Source organism: Meles meles, chromosome 19 (genome assembly GCF_922984935.1).
Source record: "Meles meles chromosome 19, mMelMel3.1 paternal haplotype, whole genome shotgun sequence".
Taxonomy (NCBI): Eukaryota; Metazoa; Chordata; class Mammalia; order Carnivora; family Mustelidae; genus Meles; species Meles meles.
Genome location: NC_060084.1, coordinates 9,951,479 through 9,968,760, shown reverse-complemented (window position 1 = coordinate 9,968,760; position 17,282 = coordinate 9,951,479). Strand labels below are relative to the sequence as shown.

At 43.7% G+C, this 17,282-nt stretch overlaps 1 protein-coding gene across 1 annotated transcript in view; it reads right to left on the bottom strand.

Moving 5' to 3' along the window:
- Positions 1-17,282, bottom strand: part of ADAMTS18 (ADAM metallopeptidase with thrombospondin type 1 motif 18) — a 137,327-nt gene that overhangs the window by 55,446 nt on the left and 64,599 nt on the right. The window contains exons 8-12 of the mRNA XM_045986717.1: positions 17,048-17,207; positions 15,385-15,490; positions 13,311-13,448; positions 10,809-10,962; positions 3,381-3,476 (exon numbers count right to left, since the gene is read on the bottom strand). Coding sequence (XP_045842673.1) covers positions 3,381-3,476; positions 10,809-10,962; positions 13,311-13,448; positions 15,385-15,490; positions 17,048-17,207 — 654 coding nt within the window. The remainder of the gene's footprint in view (positions 1-3,380; positions 3,477-10,808; positions 10,963-13,310; positions 13,449-15,384; positions 15,491-17,047; positions 17,208-17,282) is intronic.

Genomic DNA, 17,282 nt, shown 5'->3' with positions numbered 1-17,282 from the left:
TACAGAATTAGGGGGAGGCGGTTTGACTTTCCAATCTTTGCTCTCCCCCGGGATACATTTGGCTCCTTGGCTGTTTACTGCATGGCGAGTGCACTTTGCCCAGGTCAAGATCCGGCTTCCTTTCTTCAAGTTCTCGCCATGTGCAGGTTACTTCTTGTGTTTTTCATTTGTCTTTCCCCTGGATTAATTGCCCTTTCAGAGTTTGCATGAACTCATATAACACCGCTGAGCACTTTTAGGGGGAAAAGCGACTGGTCACGAGAGGCTTTTGGCCACTGCGAGCAGGAATCAGAATCTTCCCGACCAGGAATCCCCGGGACTCTCCCAGCTGAGCTCAGTGGCGGACACGAACAAGAGCCAGAAACAGCACAGACGCTGCCCCTGACGAAGCTGCTTCTGGGTGCCAGAAACGGCACAGGCAGGCGGAGCGGGAGGACTTCCCGTGCTTTCTAGCATAATCCTCCCAAAGCGCTAAGGAGTTAATAACTATTTTCTGGATGAGAGAAATGTAGCAAAGAAATGCTAACACGGCTACCCGGGCAGCCACACAGCCAGCTGGGGCTCGATTTCAGCTCAGTCACCAAAGCTGCTGAACAGGACACGTAACGTTCACGCCTCAGAGGCAACCCCCCCCCCCCCACATATATAGATCTTAACCTTAATTTTTTTTTTAAGAAATATGGTTTTCAAACTTGTTGCAAACTTTCAATTAATTTAAATTTCTTTTATTTCAGGATTCATCCTCCTAGGTTAGGTTGCTAAGAGATTGTCTCCTCCGGCTCTTGCATTCAGTACAGAAATCAGAAGTAAATACATGAATGCATACAAACGCGTGTACACACACACACACACACACACACACACATATCCTCTCTGGATCTCACTGCAGAGGCTTTTAGGAAAGTGTGAAGTTGTGCTATGTCACGCAGAACTCGTTCATAATATACATAGTTTATATATACGAGTGTGTATGGGTGCCCATAATCCACATGTATAAAGTTCTACACATAAAATTTTCTCTCTCCATACATACGTAAATATGCACTTCTCCTAATTTCAAACTGAGCGGCCATAACTGGGCAGACACATTTTATGACTGAAGGCAAACGAGCCTTTCTTTCCTTGCACGTCTAACTAGATAAACGTGGCCGGTTTTCACCTCACACGTGCTTACTGACCATTCATGGTCCAAATAGCACTAAATGACCAGGCACTCGGGAGAGAAGGGGAAGGATTCCGCTAGGTTCCAGTTACAACAGGACACTCAAGTGTCCGTGGGACACTTGAGAGAAAGCGTAAGACAGGGTCCCGGCCTCACGGGGTGTATGGTCTAACGAAAAGCCGGTTCGGCCCCTACTGGAGGAAGGGTCCAAACACCTCGAGTGTGGATACGGTGATGATTACGCCGCAGTGATGATGGACGGGATGCATCTGAACGCTTTCAGCTAAGGGGGGCTTCCTCCATTCAGTCAAGGGGCATTCCCCCAGTATTTAGAACTGCTGTCTGGTCTTTTTAAAATAATGAGGTAGGGAGTGGCGTGGGGACATCTGTTTTCTAACTTCTGGCCCGATTTGTCTCAGGTTACGGTAACTCAAGTCTAATCCAGGGGCACTTTCCTGCCCGTGGAACTACATCTCTGGTGATGTAGGTCATAAAACTTTAGCTCTGTGTCACTTGGCACTTACTTTCCTCGCTTAGCGGATCAATCTGTTCTTGTACATTCCTCTTATGTTAAATGCTGTTGCTTTCGTAATGAAAAAATACCCACTAATCCTTGAGTTGCAAGTCCTCAATTATGATGCTCTAAAGATAAAAACGATGGGGTACCTGGGTGGCTCAGTCGGTTGAGCGGCTGCCTTCAGCCCAGGGTTCTGGGATCGAGCCCCTAGTCAGGCTCCCCACCCAGCGGGGAGTCTTCTTGTTCCTCTCTCTCTGCCCGCCCCCACTCGTGCTCCCTCTCTAATAAATAAATACAATCTTTAAAAAACAAAAAATAAAAATGTCTTGAGCAGTACCTGTATGTTCAATTAATTGTTTCATTATTTTGCCTCACCACACCTAAAACATTCCATGCACATTTTCCATGATCATCCTTACTGGAATTTTCTAAGATCGGTACTTCTGATGGAAAGCTGCACATAATACCTCTATTTTTTATAAAGTTTATTTTCTTTAAAATCAAAGAGTTAAAAAATGCAAATCTTTTAAACGACTTGGAATAAAGGATTCAACAAATATTAGTAAGCATTTTCTGAACACGTTGATTTTTGTGTGCCTCTACGTTTGCTATTATCGTTAATTTCTCACTGAAAGTCTCTCTCCTGTCCAACTGAGGAGTTTTGATTTGCATTCCGACACCCATCTCGGTGTACCTGCTCACGGTACTTCATCCTAAATCACACTAACCCCGAGCACTGGCAGCAACCTGGGGCTTAAAGGAGGTCCGTTTAAAGAGAAAGTCAAAGTTATTGGCTTCTGCACAGGTTTCCCCACCGCACTGGGAGTTCTTGAAGAGGTAAAATGGAATTTTATTCATCTTTGTATCTCCAGAGCCTCCTGTCTCTGATGCCTAAAAGTTGGTAAGTTATTGTGCGATTGAATTCACTATAAATGACTGAGCCTTCTCTACTTCTTGTGGCTCAGGCAGAGATCAAAGAACCTGGAGCATCTCCATGCTCCCCCTTCTAGCTCTCGATCATGATCTTTCAAAGGAATGCACCAAATCTGGGTCATTTACTGCGATATCAAATCCACCTCTCCCTCCAGAGGCTACTGAGGAGAAAAAAACCCAAAACGAATATATGAATGCTCTTCATCCAAAACACAGACATCTCCCATATTGGTGATGGTTCTGAGGGTTGACCATACTTGCTGGCTAATGGCCTTCTGGTACAACCTAGACAGTGATCCAGCTTACCCTTGGCTAGGAGTCCCTCTAAGTGACGGGACTCCACTGAGCATGTCAGAAACTCAGTGATGGGTCCTGTGAGGTAAGCGATAGAGGCCTTGTATGGGGGGACAGTCTCTCCTTTGCTACTAAAGGGAATATCTCCTCCCTGAGGCTTTTCTACACTGAATCAAGTTGAAAAGGCAACCAGTAGACAATGAAACCTTCCACCTTGTTGAAATATTTCATCTAAAAATGGAAATCAAAGGTAGAAAAAAACCCTCATCCTAAATAACTGAGACAACTGGGTGATTTAGCACTGAGTTTTGATAAGAGCTGTAAAATAAGGCTGGTTGGTTTAAAGACGAGTCAGAAAACATATGCGGCCAAGGCATTCCATTCTGAGGTCCCAGTGCAAACAGTTTACACAGTGACTTATTTCTATGTGTTATCATGTTTCCAGAACTAAAAACTAACAAGTATGCAGTTTACCATACTCAAGCCACAAACGGTCCCTTCCGCCGCAGGCATAAACTTGGTCTCACACCTGTGGCCCACTCGATGGCACCAAAGTGACTTGCAAATGTCCTGAAAGGAAAGAAGCAGGTAGTCAGGGGTTTGATACAATAAAAATGAAAATACCCAAAGCTTTTGTACACAATGTTGTGTTCTGAGGGGGCGAGAATGAGACATGATCCAGGAAGTAGAGGCAAGTGAAGTCGGCAGCCGCAAGGTTACCAGTTACGTGTGGTAGCAAATGTAACATCAGGAAGTTTCTATGCTCCCTGCATGTGTGTTTGGTAATGATGGGGGAGTAATAATAATTTACGGAGACACCATTTGGCTTGAAACTAAGAGACCTGGTTTGTGAGAACCACCACCCATACCACCACCAGGGAAGCGGAAGCAGTCAAGACTGGAATCGAGCCCATCTGATTCGAATCCTTGCCCCAGAATTCCAGGTTCCATGACGTATGGTCAAGTTCTAGAAGTCTCTGATCTGTGGTTTTTCTCCCCGTGCAAATAGTGATAAAAGTAGCTCTTGACTCTCTAGGTTGGTTCCCAAGGATAAATGGTGCAAATGATCACCATCATCACCCTCTTCCTCTTTATAGTCATTTTCAAGCATTTTGACAATTCTCACACTAAGCCACGAAAGAATTTAACTCTCATGCTAGACTGCGGTAGGCAGAATACTGCTCCCCCCGCCCCCTCAAAAGACTACATCCAAATCACTGGCACCTGTGACTTCTGTGACTTCATGCAGTTATATAGCAAAAGGGGATTAAAATCACATACATAATTAAGGTTGCTAATCAGTTGACCTTGAGATGGAGAAACTATCTTAATATTCCAGATGGGCCCAAGATGATCATGAGAGACCTTAAATAGGGCAGAGGAAGATGGAAGAGAACCAGAGAGAGGACAGTGTGAGGAGGACTAAGGGGGATGTTGCTGCTTTGAGATGGGGAGAAGGGGCCATGAGCCAAGAAACACAGGAGGCTTCTAGAAGTTGGAGAAGGCAAGAGAATGGCTTCTCTTCTGGAGCCTCTAGAAGGGACACAATCCTGCCAACACTTGATCTCAGCCTGTGAGACTCATCCCAGATGTCTACCTCCAGAACTGTAAGAAAACAAATTTATGTTAAGTCCCCAAGTTCACAGAAAGTTATTAGAGCAGCTGTGGGAAACTAATAGTGTTACTAACAGCATTTAGTGGCGGCCACTAAACTAATTCCCCAAAGAAACTAATTTAGATGACGGGACTGAGCGAGCGGTTGACACTTCCAAAGCCCCCAAGTCACACAGCTGGTAAGTGGCCAAGGCAGGACTCGCACTGGCCTAATTCCAGCCAGAGTCCTTGACCCCAGCTCTCTGGACCTGGATTTGTCATTCGTGGAAGCTGGAAAGCTCTCAACCTCTCTGGGCCTCAGTCACCCATCTATAAATGAGGGGACTGAACCAGATTCCTTCCAGCCCAAACAGCTAAAGTTGCTACTCAGAATTATGTCATTAAGAGAATGTCAAAGTCATGAAATGTCAAAATCATTCCACTTCATTTGGCACGTTCTATTTGCTGGGATAGACGTGTGAACGTGTACAGTTTGGGGGAAAATATTAACAACCAGGGAGGAAACAAAATGACTTTTGTGGTCACTTGGTGGGGCCCTGAAAATTCCATTAACTGGGCACCCAGTTCCCCCAAGCCTTCCGGTTAATGCAGATTTCATGGTGAGACAACATGGCAAGAGCAAGCTCTGGAGTGATTTCACAAAAAAAGTTTTCCACAGAACCAAGAAGAGGAAACACAAGGAAACCAGAGATAAGGGCAGTGAGCCTGATCGTGTGGACCATAAAGTCCTTCCCCTCCAAAGGAGAATGGAAGGATATTCAGGATGCTGCTGGGGACCACCACCCATCCATGGCCACAGCCATGTGCCCCACATTCCAGAATCCCACTTTCAAATCTCAAAACAGCTCCTAAGACACGGTATGTCAGTGTTTCCCATAGACATGGCCCTGCCGCTAACATCAGTCGAAAGCACAAGGCAGCCTTCCAGCAAGTGAACCAGCTTCATCATCTCTGTGTGCTCGCCCTCCATGCATCACCCTGGGCCTGAGGGGAACGACTTCATGTGGAAAAAGACAGTCCTACATCAAAATGGAGAAAGGAGAGGTAACCATTGAAACCCAGCCACAGTTAGGAAAGCTTGCAGAATTAAACCGTTTCCTCCTGACAGCCAGCGGGCAGCCATAACCCACACCCTTCGCCTATGTGGCAGCCGCCGAAATGACCCTGGGGCAGACTCAAGCGAAGGAGACCCGGATTCCGTGGCCAATGCCAAGCCACAGGGCTAAGGAGAAGGGGCAGCTGGAGAAGACTGGCAAAATGAGGCAAAAAACACAGGATTCCAGAGTGAAATCAGACAGACTGTATGAACATGTTATTTCTTTTGTGGTGAAGTACATAAGTCAAACGTAATTATAGCCAACTACATGCCTTGACGACCATGAGAGTCCTCTGAGAAAGCTCCCTTTCAAAGTAAACAGAAATGGGAGTTTGCACTTTTTTGCTTGCTCTTCTCTCCTTTTCTTCCCCCCGCAGCATATTCAACTAGCTTTTCCTTATCTATAATTCCCTAGACTGAAGTCATAATTTAAGGGGAAAAGAAATAACCACAGAGATTCCAAGGTCTCATGTCGCCTGGATGTGATCTTTAAGGACAGTCTCGACATTACGCATTCCTCTGTCCTGTCACTGGTTGACCCGTGTTGTCCTGTTGTAGTCCAAAGATTCTGAAGGATGCCCCGTCAAGTGAAACCGATGTGCTAAAAATGCTAATGGTTTCTGCAAATCGAATTTTATGAGCACCAAACACATCCAAAACAAAGTTCCCCATCTGTCCCCCCAAACCTCTTCAACCTCTTCCAATTCGTGTTATGACACCTCCATGCTTCTGGCTGCCCAAGCCAAAAATCATAGAGTCATCCTTAACGCCTCTCTCTCTCCCTTCCTTGAGGAGGGATGAGCCACTTTACGAAAATGGGAATGCTAGAGAAATGTTAGTTTTAGTACCATGTAAATTGAGTAATCAATCTGGGGTATAAGCCAACATGGCAGGCAGATGCTACATGCTTGCCATCCACTGAGGCGAGAGGCACACCTCGTCAGTTATAATATGGTGCCATGAGTTCATGATGGTCCGTAGAGGGTGCAGATGGAGCCTGGGGGAGAGGAACATTTAAATCTCCTTGGGGAAAATAGGAGGTGCGACTTGTGCTGAATCTTTGATAAGGTAAAAGATGATTAGGTATTTGTCACATGGGCGACCATGCATTCTAGGGTGGGAAGCACATGTACAAAGGCTTATAGACGTGAACGAAGGAACGGTTTGAGAAAATACAAGGCTATCAACGCTGGAACATGAGTCCATGGGGGTAGTTAGTAAGAGATGAAACCTGATGTAGCAAGTTTAGTAGATGGCAAAGTGGGTACAATTCACTGATTACATTTAGATTTAGATTCTAGGAAGTTTCTCCTTATGCTCCATTCTTTTATCCCAATGTCAAGTTCTTTTTTTTTTTAAATAATATTTAAATGGGAGTCATAACTGACTATGTTAGTTGTTGGTATGCAACATAACGATTCAGTATTTGTGTTTATTACAGGAGATCACCACAATAAATCCGAGAACGTCTGTTCCCATACACTGTTACACATTTTTTTCTTGTGATGAGGACTATAAAGATCTACTTGCTCAGCAACTTTCAAACACGCAACGTAGTATTAACTACAGTCACCGTGTTGTATATCGCATGTCTGTGACTTGTTTTCTAGAACTTTGTTTCCTTTGATGTCCCTTATGCATTGCAATGTCAGATTCTTGAAAGAAGAAATACATCCCCATCCTACTATTTCTGACATGCCTCTTCTTTTAAAGGAAGTGTTCTCTGAGGTGATGATCACAAACATTTTCACTAGAATTCAAATGCTTCCCTGTAATTGCTATTCTGCTTCAGTCCCTCTCGGTGCCTCTATAAATGAACATTTTATGGAGCTTTTGCTACGTGACAGTAACTGCCGGCTCCCGAGGTAACAGAATACAGTCTGCTGGTTGTCACTTAGTAAACTGAGCAGCATCAAAGCAGTGACCAGAGTCTCTTCCAGAGCCTGGGGCATTCGGGCAGCCAGCCTCGACTCCCTTGCCATCGGTCAGCAGGTACTAAGTGTGTAATAACCAAAGGCACAATCTCCCCCGTGGCTGCGGAGGGGATCCTCCTTTCCATCTGTCCAAATAACGGGGACCCATCAATTGCCAACTCATTTTCTCCAAACATTTTGCAAGGGAAGAGAGATCAGGCTTGATATACCAAAGACAGAAAACCCGGGGCTGGGAGAGGACGGAAGAGGAGACAGGGAGGGAAGAGAGCCAGCTCCAGACCTTGGACAAGGAAGCCATGGGGAGAGAGGAGCCTGGGATGACAATGCTGCTGGGACAGGAGGAGGAGAGCAGGGAGGAAAAGCCTGGGTATTCACTAAGGGGTCCTGCAGCCCTCAGAGCTGCGCCCTCCCAATCAGCAGGGAAGAACTGTCCTTAGTCTCATGGTACAGACGGGGACACAAAAACCGAGGGAGGTTCAGCCACTCACTCAGGGTTCTAGGGGTGTGGCAGAATCAGGTTTTAAACCCAGGCCTACCTAACTCCAGAAGTCAGGGTGTGTGTGTGTGTGTGTGTGTGTGTGTGCGCACACGTGCGTGTGTGTAAAACTAAAGACTGCCTAATTCAGCAGTTCTCATCCCTGAGTGGGTATCAGAATCACCTGAGCCCCTGTTCAAGCACTGACCATCCTACCCCAAACCTTCTCATTCTTTAGGGCTGGGATGAGACCTGAACATTTGCATTTCTAACAAGTTCCAGGGGAAACTGAGAATTGCATCTCTGGATCCAAAGACACTTCAGCATTCTTTCCTTTTCCTTTCCTTTTTTTTTTCCTTTCTTTCTTCCTCTCTCTTTGTGTGTGTGTGGGCGTGCGCCCCGTGCTTCTAATTATTATGCAAAACTGCCTTTCCAGGAGGCATAAAGTTTAGAAAAAAAAAAAAAAAAGGCAGCGAGGAGATCAGGTTTGTAAGGGAAAGCAATGAGAGGACAGTGAAGACTCAGAAAACAACCACGCCCTTTTCCTGGGCGCCTGGAAATGGGTCTACACTGTCCAGGCCAGCAGGATGAACAAGAGGTTTTCGTGTTTGGAAAACCCTTCCCACAGAGAGCCGGGGAGGAACTCTCTGTGTTTGTCGGAGGTAAGGCCATGGTTGGTTACAAGCAGGTATTTTCCGCCCCCATAGGCTGTGTGTTTGCGGGGGTTGGAATTCCACCCTCGGGATCTACCACCTTCCCTGTCTTGCCTCATGGTTGTGTCAAACCCCTCCCTGAAGCAAATCTCCCCACCCCACCAGGTATTCCCATCCCTGGGCCTTCCTCATGCTCTCTAGTTTTCTAGTCTGCAACAGCCACTTCCCCTTGCCCCGCTCCCCAAGGAAGACCATCAGACCGAGGCGCTGTCTCCCAAAAATAGGGTCTGGTTCCAGGGAAAGATCAGTCGCTGCAGAGAGGCTGTGGGACACTGCACACTGTCGGACATGGAGCAGGCACCCCACAGATGTGCATCGAATGTCTGATCCTGCAGGAATCACGGTCATTTTTAAAACTTCCTTGATATTTCCAAGGAAAATCAAACTTGTTACTCATTGTGCATTTGCCTCATAGTAAGCGCTTAGTAAATGTTTAATTAATGAATGCGTGACCTAGTGAAACCTTTAGGAATGAAGCAAGTAGGAGACAGAGTTCGACAAACTTTGTCAGTCAAGCGAATGTCTAGTGACCTCTACTAGACACATCAACGTAACAGGCAATTAGAAACAGTTGTCAACGTATTAACATATACATGATACACCAGCATTTGCCAAAGTCAGTTCCGTGTTCCATGGAGGATACGCCGAGAAAACTGGATGGTGCATGGGTCAACTTTTCTAATAGATGTTTAAGGAGCATTAGAGAAATACGTGATCCCATATCAAAACCTGGGATTTGGTCGTGATTTCTTAGGACTGAATTTATATATTTTTAAGCAAACCGATTTATTAGAAAAGTGCCTGGGTGGCTCAGTGGGTTGAGCATCTGCCTTCAGCTCAGGTCATGATCCCGGGGCCTTGGGATCGAGTCAGGCGTCTGCATCGGGCTCCCTGCTCAGTGGGGAGCCTGCTTCTCCCTCTCCCTCTGCCTCCCTGTTCCTGAGCACTCTCTCTCTCAAATAAATAATCTTTAAAAAAAAACCCAAAAAAACAAAAAACAACAACAACCAATAGAGAGACACCGCACAGAGAATGAAGGTAACTATCAGGGACTGTTGATGTTAGTGAGTGAAGCTTGGGAAACACCTATTAATTGGAGAGAAGGAAGCTTAGCATCAGTGTGGACAGGTTTAAAAGTTTTGAGGCTTTGGGCAAATGGAGTACATTCTCTGAGCTCCGTGTAAGAACTGATCATTCCCCTTTCAAAAAGGTCTTCACGAAGACTGAGAAGAAGTAAAGTACGTCTCTGAGACAATGACTTATGTGGAACAGACGCTCACGTGCCAAGTGCTGGGGGCGGTGGCGAGGCAGATTATCCGCGGTGGCGCTGCTGGCCGCTGCAGGAGGAATAGACAAGGCGAGGGATGGAAAGGGGGAAGAAGAGGAAGAGAGCAGGGAAAAGGAGCTATAATACTTTGTCATTTCCCAGTTTCTAGATACCGAGGAATGCCACATTGCTCTCTGGATACTAGGGAAGAAACACTTAAAACCGATTCCATTTTGTAGCGATGTTGACGCGCTCCGTGATGGAGTTTTGGACCAACTGGTCTGACGCTTCTCCCACTTCTACATCCTGGGCCTTTCCTTTTCCCATCGATGTTTCTCACAATTTTGAGGGGAAGACTGGACACACAAAAAGTTGCCTGTCAACAGTAGTTTTCATATTCCAGAAGGGTACAGGGATATATTTCAAGGTGGTGACGCTTTTTCAACGTATCACATCACAGCGGAATATGGATACAGCGATAATAGACAGAAGGACGAGGAGTAGGTCAACGTGATTGTACCCAGATTCACTGCTTGGGATGAAATCCTCATCTCGCCAGGAGGGATTTTCTCCCAGGGATGCAGTCGAATGGTATTTAAACCAGGCGCGGTCTATGGGGGATAAGCTTGGATAATTCATTGACAGTAAAACTGCCACTTAATTATCATGCCAAACAACTGACATCTTAGAGATAACCCAGACTCTAACCCTTGGCCTTCGCAAACCGAATGTTTACATTTCTGTTAGGGACACAGACACGTTGCAGAATCTTAATGTAAGTTTGCAATCACACGCAAACATACCTTCACAAACCCGAGGCTGCATAACTTGGCTTTTGCTCCAAACTGCCACTTGCACTGTGTGTCGGCATCATAAATCTGTCCTGGTAGTTTGTCCGGATATTTATACTGTCCTGTTTGCTTGGGCTCATCCACCAGACACCCAGCCTGAGGTGTGCTGCCGTGAAAACACAGCCGGGTTAATTCCTGTGTTTATCTGTGATCCTTCCACGTAAAACTATGCCTCTGAATGCCCTCAGGCAAAGGAAAATACAGCATGGCAAAAGATATAGATAATACTGAAAGTTAAAATGGATTTTAATTTTTATTTATTTATTTATTTTTTTGCAGAGAGTGAGTCCTGTCTTGCCTAAGAAGATGGAATTCACACAACTATGGAACGTTTCATCCGGCACTGGAGGTTATGGCTATCCCAGTGGTTTGGTTTGGCCAACTAGATGGGAAAGGTCGATATATTTGAAAACTCTCCCTATAATCGCATTCAACAATATTCAACAGATTTTTACGGGGATGCCTACCGGGTGCTGAGTACCAGGCCAAGCACTAAGGGTACAAAATAAACTGGGCAGAGCTGGTGCTTGTCTTCACGGAGTTGAAGGTCGGGCTGCATCTTGTATAAGTAATGGGGCAGTGGTCAAAAATGTAATTTACCTCAAATAATCTTGACAAGCAAAAGATAAGTTAGGTTTTTGAAAGCATCAGGAGAAAGGATGCATTGGGGCAATAAGCCCCAATAATTCCCCAAAGTGTACTCAACTGAGATATATTAAGGAAAAAAAAAAAAGTCAGTCTGGAAGGTGGATATTGTTAAAAAGCACCTTCCCTCCATTTAACGTAAACAGTTAAACTATGATATCAATGAGAGTCAAAATAGCATGGTGGTTAAGTACGATTGTGGAGGCAGACAGATGGGAACCCGAGTCAACGATGAGACAAAGAGCAACTCTAATATACCTCATTACGGACAGTGATTTCCATTAAGAGTGTAACAGATCCGGCAAGAAATGCAATATGCCGTCCCAGCAGAGTAAGCATTCAAAGTCAACTGTTATCATCATCCCAAAACATTTATTTGTATTATATTAATGGCGGAAATTCAATCTGTACTAAGTTGACCTTGATTTATAATATCTGTTGATTCTATTCTCACATGAGATAGCAAAGATACTTTCAAAGCTCAAATCATAAATTTAAAACTAATGAAGATAGTCTTCTATTTGATAAAACTTATAATTAGCAAAAGGTTTGTCAATTTTTTACTGTTCTTTGGATACTATTTGGTCAGACATCTTTACATTTAATCAGCTTTGCCTGTATTACTAATTCTAGGAACATTCACAAATAGTATGCAATAGTACAGTTTAAAAAAAGTATCAAAATTATCAATTTCCAGGGGCGCCTGGGTGGCACAGCGGGTTAAAGCCTCTGCCTTCGGCTCAGGTCAGGTCCCAGGGTCCTGGGATCGAGCCCTGCATCGGGCTCTCTGCTTAGCTGGGAGCCTGCTTCCTCCTCTCTCTCTGCCTGCCTCTCTGCCTACTTGTGATCTCCATCTGTCAAATAAATAAATATTTAAAAAAAAATTATCAGTTTCCAAAGATATTTTGTTAGTTTCCCTAACATTTGGTCAAAGAGAAATGTGATTAGAACTTCGTGTTCTTGTGAGTCAACATAGCATGATAAGATAGATAATAACAACTAGAGTGTCATTATAATTAAATGGTCAAATATATATTGTTGTTAAATAAAATTGAGGAAACTTCAAAGAGTTCCAACTTTGGGCTCATCATTTAATATGAATCACACAGTGCTACCTTTCTAGTTCCCATTTTACAAATGCCATGTAGGAGTTTTGAGTTATCAAATGGATTTTATATATCTATCACCCCCCCTTGATGTCTTTTAGACCTACAGCTAGCTCATGACCATTTTAAACAAAATAGCTAAGCAAGACAATATTCCATTCATTATAAAACATGCACACCATTTTAGCCTTTTTAATACTCTTATGACCAAACTGGTTGATCAGATTAAAACAGTGAGTCACAGTTAAATGTTTATATAGCAGCTTCTGGAGTTCATAAAGGGGAGATAATTATAAGCGTAGATCTTGGAGTCATAGTAGACCTAAGTGTGAATCTCATGTCTATATCTTACAGGCTGTAGGATGTTAAGCAACACAATTAACTGCCCTATGACTCAGTTTCCTCAAGCAGAGGCTAAGGATCATAATAAGAATGCCATGAAGATTGATTGAGGCAACCTGTGCAGAGCATTTAGCATGGTATTAGACCTTCGATGTATTTTTTCAATAGCAATAATGATGGCAATATCGTTAGCATCATCACCATCATCACCACCATCATCACCAGCACCAGCCCCATCATCGTCATCATCATCACTTCACTTACACCACCACCATCACCAATCCACTGAGTATTTGAAACTTCTGCTGAGCACTGCTTATTGTCACCACCCTGGGAATACCCCTGCTTAATTTTGTCTTACCTAAGGAATTTCTTGAGATACTGCCGGCTGCACGAAGACCAGGAAAACACCCCATTGTTTCCTATCAGTGTGGGAGACATGATATTGCCTTCAGCCTTTCTGCAGGGATTGCCTTCCCCATCGTGAATCATGCCAAAACTGAAGTAGAAAGAAGAAAACATCTTTCTGTGCATTCATTTTCCAAAGTATAATCAAAGGAAGAAGGTGCATTGACAATCACTGAACCCAAGTGACAGACAGAGTTATCAAAGTTGTAAGGAAAAAGAAGACAAAATTGAGTTACTATATACAATTGACCTTTGAACACCATAGGGGTTAAGGGCACTGACCCTCCCCACCTGCACTTGAAAATTCAAGTCTATTTTTTATCTCCCCCAAAGCTTACCTATTAATAACCTACTACTGACTGGAAGCCTTACTAATAACTTAATTAATACATATGTTGTGTATTACATGCATTATATACTATATTCTTACAATTAAGTAAGCTAGAGAAAAAAATGTTATTAAGAAAATTATAAGGAAAATATACTTAAAATACTATATGGTATTTATTGAAAAAAATCTACACGTAAGTGGACCTGTACAGAGTTCAAAACAATATTGTTTAAGAGTCAACTGTAGGGGGGGCCTGGGTGGCTCAGCTGGTTAAGCCTCTGACTCTCAGTTTCAGCTCAGGTCATGATCTCAGGGTTGTGAGATCGAGCCCTGTGTGGGGCTCTGCCCTCAGTGTGGAGTCTGCTTTAGATTCTCCCTCTCTCTCTCTCCTCTGTCCCTTCCCTCTCTCTAAAATAAATTAAAAAAAATTTTTTTTTCAGGAAGAAAATGGCAACTGTCATGTTGTAAAATTCACGTAGAAAATTCTAAAGAATGCTACGCGTTTTATTCCATTGTGTCTTGACCACAAAATCAGAGAATGGTACGTCTGCTATACATTCGAAGGAGGAGAAACTTTTGGTCAAGATATCTAAGCTACTTTAAAATGATGGGATAGTCAAATTCTTTTATTTCAAGTACCACATATTTTTTTTATTGCCACCAACTGTGAAACTGTGATACTGAAGTTCAGGGCCAGCAGGTGATAGGTACAAAAACAAATTTAAGCAGACACGTTTGACATTCATACGTCTTTCCTGCTCTGTACAAAGGGGGCTTGTGCCTGACAGGCATTTTTGTACCAGTGTTCACAATAAAATTGGTTCATTCATACCTTGCTAAGAAAGTGGCTGTGTACATACACCGGATTCAAATTTCCAGAAGATAATAGACTCATAAGGGACACGAGCACCAAAATATTCAAATATAAATTATAGTTGTGGAGATGATTCTGCTTTTAAGTCAAAAATCAATCAGATGCTCTGAATATGAGCATTCTAGATAACTGTTGAACACAAGACATACACGCCAATACTCAACTCATCTATCCAAACAGCTTGCCTTTCGAAGCAGCCATTTTGTAAAGCAGCGGGCTCATTCCAATGTGGCTGCTACCATTCAAGGAGTATTTGAAAAGCCGCTACAGAACTGTGTCAGCACCATATTTCATGCCTTATCCATTTAGCTCACTGCTCTCAGGTTTCTCATCCCTCGTTTCAAACTCTATTCTCACAGGAGAGAGATTTACTAACACTGGAGAAGTGACTACTAAGTACACTCCATGACACCAACTCCAAGAATATCCAGTGCGTGCACTGAAAGCCTTGGACCGATTAACACGCCATTATGTTCTGGGAATGTCCATGTCTGCCTCGATGTAATGTACCAAAAGGATCTTCACTGTAGAAGAGCCTGGAAGACATTCCTAAAAGACGAGGGGGTCCATTAGATGACTCGCTGTCCACCTGTGCCCACCATGTAATTCTGTGCAGCAGGGAAACACTGTTGTTCAAAAAAAGCAATATCCATGATGGCCGGTCTTTACTGAGGGAGCTCTCCTTAGAGTCAGGCAGGATTCCAAGCTTGACCCAAGATTAAGCCTATCTATTCTGACTAGGTCAACAGTTATCACTAGGGGGATGCCAGTGAATCACCCAGCTGGTTTTCGTATCAAGTGGTGAATCGAGGGCTCACTCACTTATGCCCTGACTCATGAGCGATGGTGAAGGCCAGGCCAAGCCCCGTGTCCTCATTGATGGTGCAGCTTCGGTACTTACTGCACATCCCACTGATGGGGGCAAACCCTATGGAGAGAGCATTTTCAAGTGTCAGTCCAAAGGGCACACGTACAGATACCTGTTCATTTCTTATGGCTTCAAAATGTTCTGCGCAGTTTTGGTTTCATTGATTAACATGATTAATTTCAGTTTAATTGATTCAGGTACTTAATTTTATTTTTTTCAGAAAAGCACTAAAGGTATAGGGTTATCTGGTTATCTGTCTCGCCCAGATAAATGCAGAAATTAACATTTTCTTGCGTTTTAAAACATATTGTCATCAACAGATCCTCCTCACAACCCTGTGAAGTCACTACAAGTGTTGTGTTTTCCATTTTCTATACAGAATAGGAAGCTGCATGACAGCTATATGCCTTATCGGAGTTAAACCATTGCAAAACGTCCACTAAACAGCACTATTGGCATTAAAGCTCAACGTATATTTTCTAAGAGAACATACATCCTGGTCTTTTTCTGAAGCAGACAACATAAAATGACCTGAACAACGTGAACAGAGTAAATGCATTTTTCTCCTATTTACTACACCGTGACGAATGCTTCTGTTTTCATAAACTACTTCCTTCTAAGAGCAGCTATAAAATCATTCTAGCCAGAGCTTGATTCTATCTTGAACCACATTATGTGTTAAATGTCTTTCTTCCCAGTTTTCGGTCTTCATATGTGGAATGAGAGTATGTGTCCAGTGTGTACCAAATACACACACTTGTGGATGGACCGTGCCCACCTTGCTGCTATAAGGTTGACGAGACGGTCTGAGAAACATAATTTATGGGCATATATGACCAATGGCACCATCGCCACCACAACCACAATCATCAACACTGATCTAGATGATCATTAACTCACCAAAAAAAATTGTTGGGTTCCTACTGTATGCAATGGAATATACCAGAAAAAATAGTTTAGACGTAGAAGACACAGTCCTTACTATCTTGTGCAAATATAGAATAGCTGGGTCCTGGGGCGCCTGGGTGGCTCCGTGGTTTAAGCCACTGCCTTCGGCTCAGGTCATGATCTCAGGGTCCTGGGATCTAGTCCCGCATCGGGCTCTCTGCTCAGCAGGGAACCTGCTTTCCTTCCTCTCTCTGCCTGCCTCTTTGTCTACTTGTAATCTCTGTCAAATAAATGAATAAAAATCTTAAAAAAAAAAAAAAAGAATAGCTGGGTCCTTTAAAGGTCAGGTAACTTTCTAAAGGATGCACCGCTATGCTACCCAAGGGCACAGTTATGCAGCAAGGAGATATTCTGAATTCTTCAGTCAAATTCTCTTCAGCTGCCCAGTTGTGCTGATGGAATAAACCACAACTTGTCGAGTTAAGCAGTTTGCCTCAATGATCATCACTAGAGTTAATAAAGAAAAATACAAAATGAATAAAGGAAATGAGCTCACCATTCCACCCTGACTTCAGTTAAAGAGAACAATATTCAGGGTACAGTGAAGATACTACTCCACCATTTAAATATTAGGTCTTCTTATGAAGGATGCTTAGGGCCACCCACCCAGTGGACAGTTTCCAAACTGTGCTTCCCCAGGTGCGAGGGAAGCGTCCACTCATGCCTTACCTAGAGTGTCACATGGTTCATTCTTCCAGGAACAAATGTCAAATCCTGTGAGCAGGATGGCATGGTCATGCCTCTTGCCATTCTTTCCAGTGAGGGCAGACTGCCACTGACAAAAACTGTTCAGAGACTGATCTGCATGATGGTTGATCAGTAATCCTCCCTAAGGGAAACCCACACAAATCAGAGTGTGAATTTTTCAGAGGCGAGAACCATGAATCATTCCATTTGTACAGGC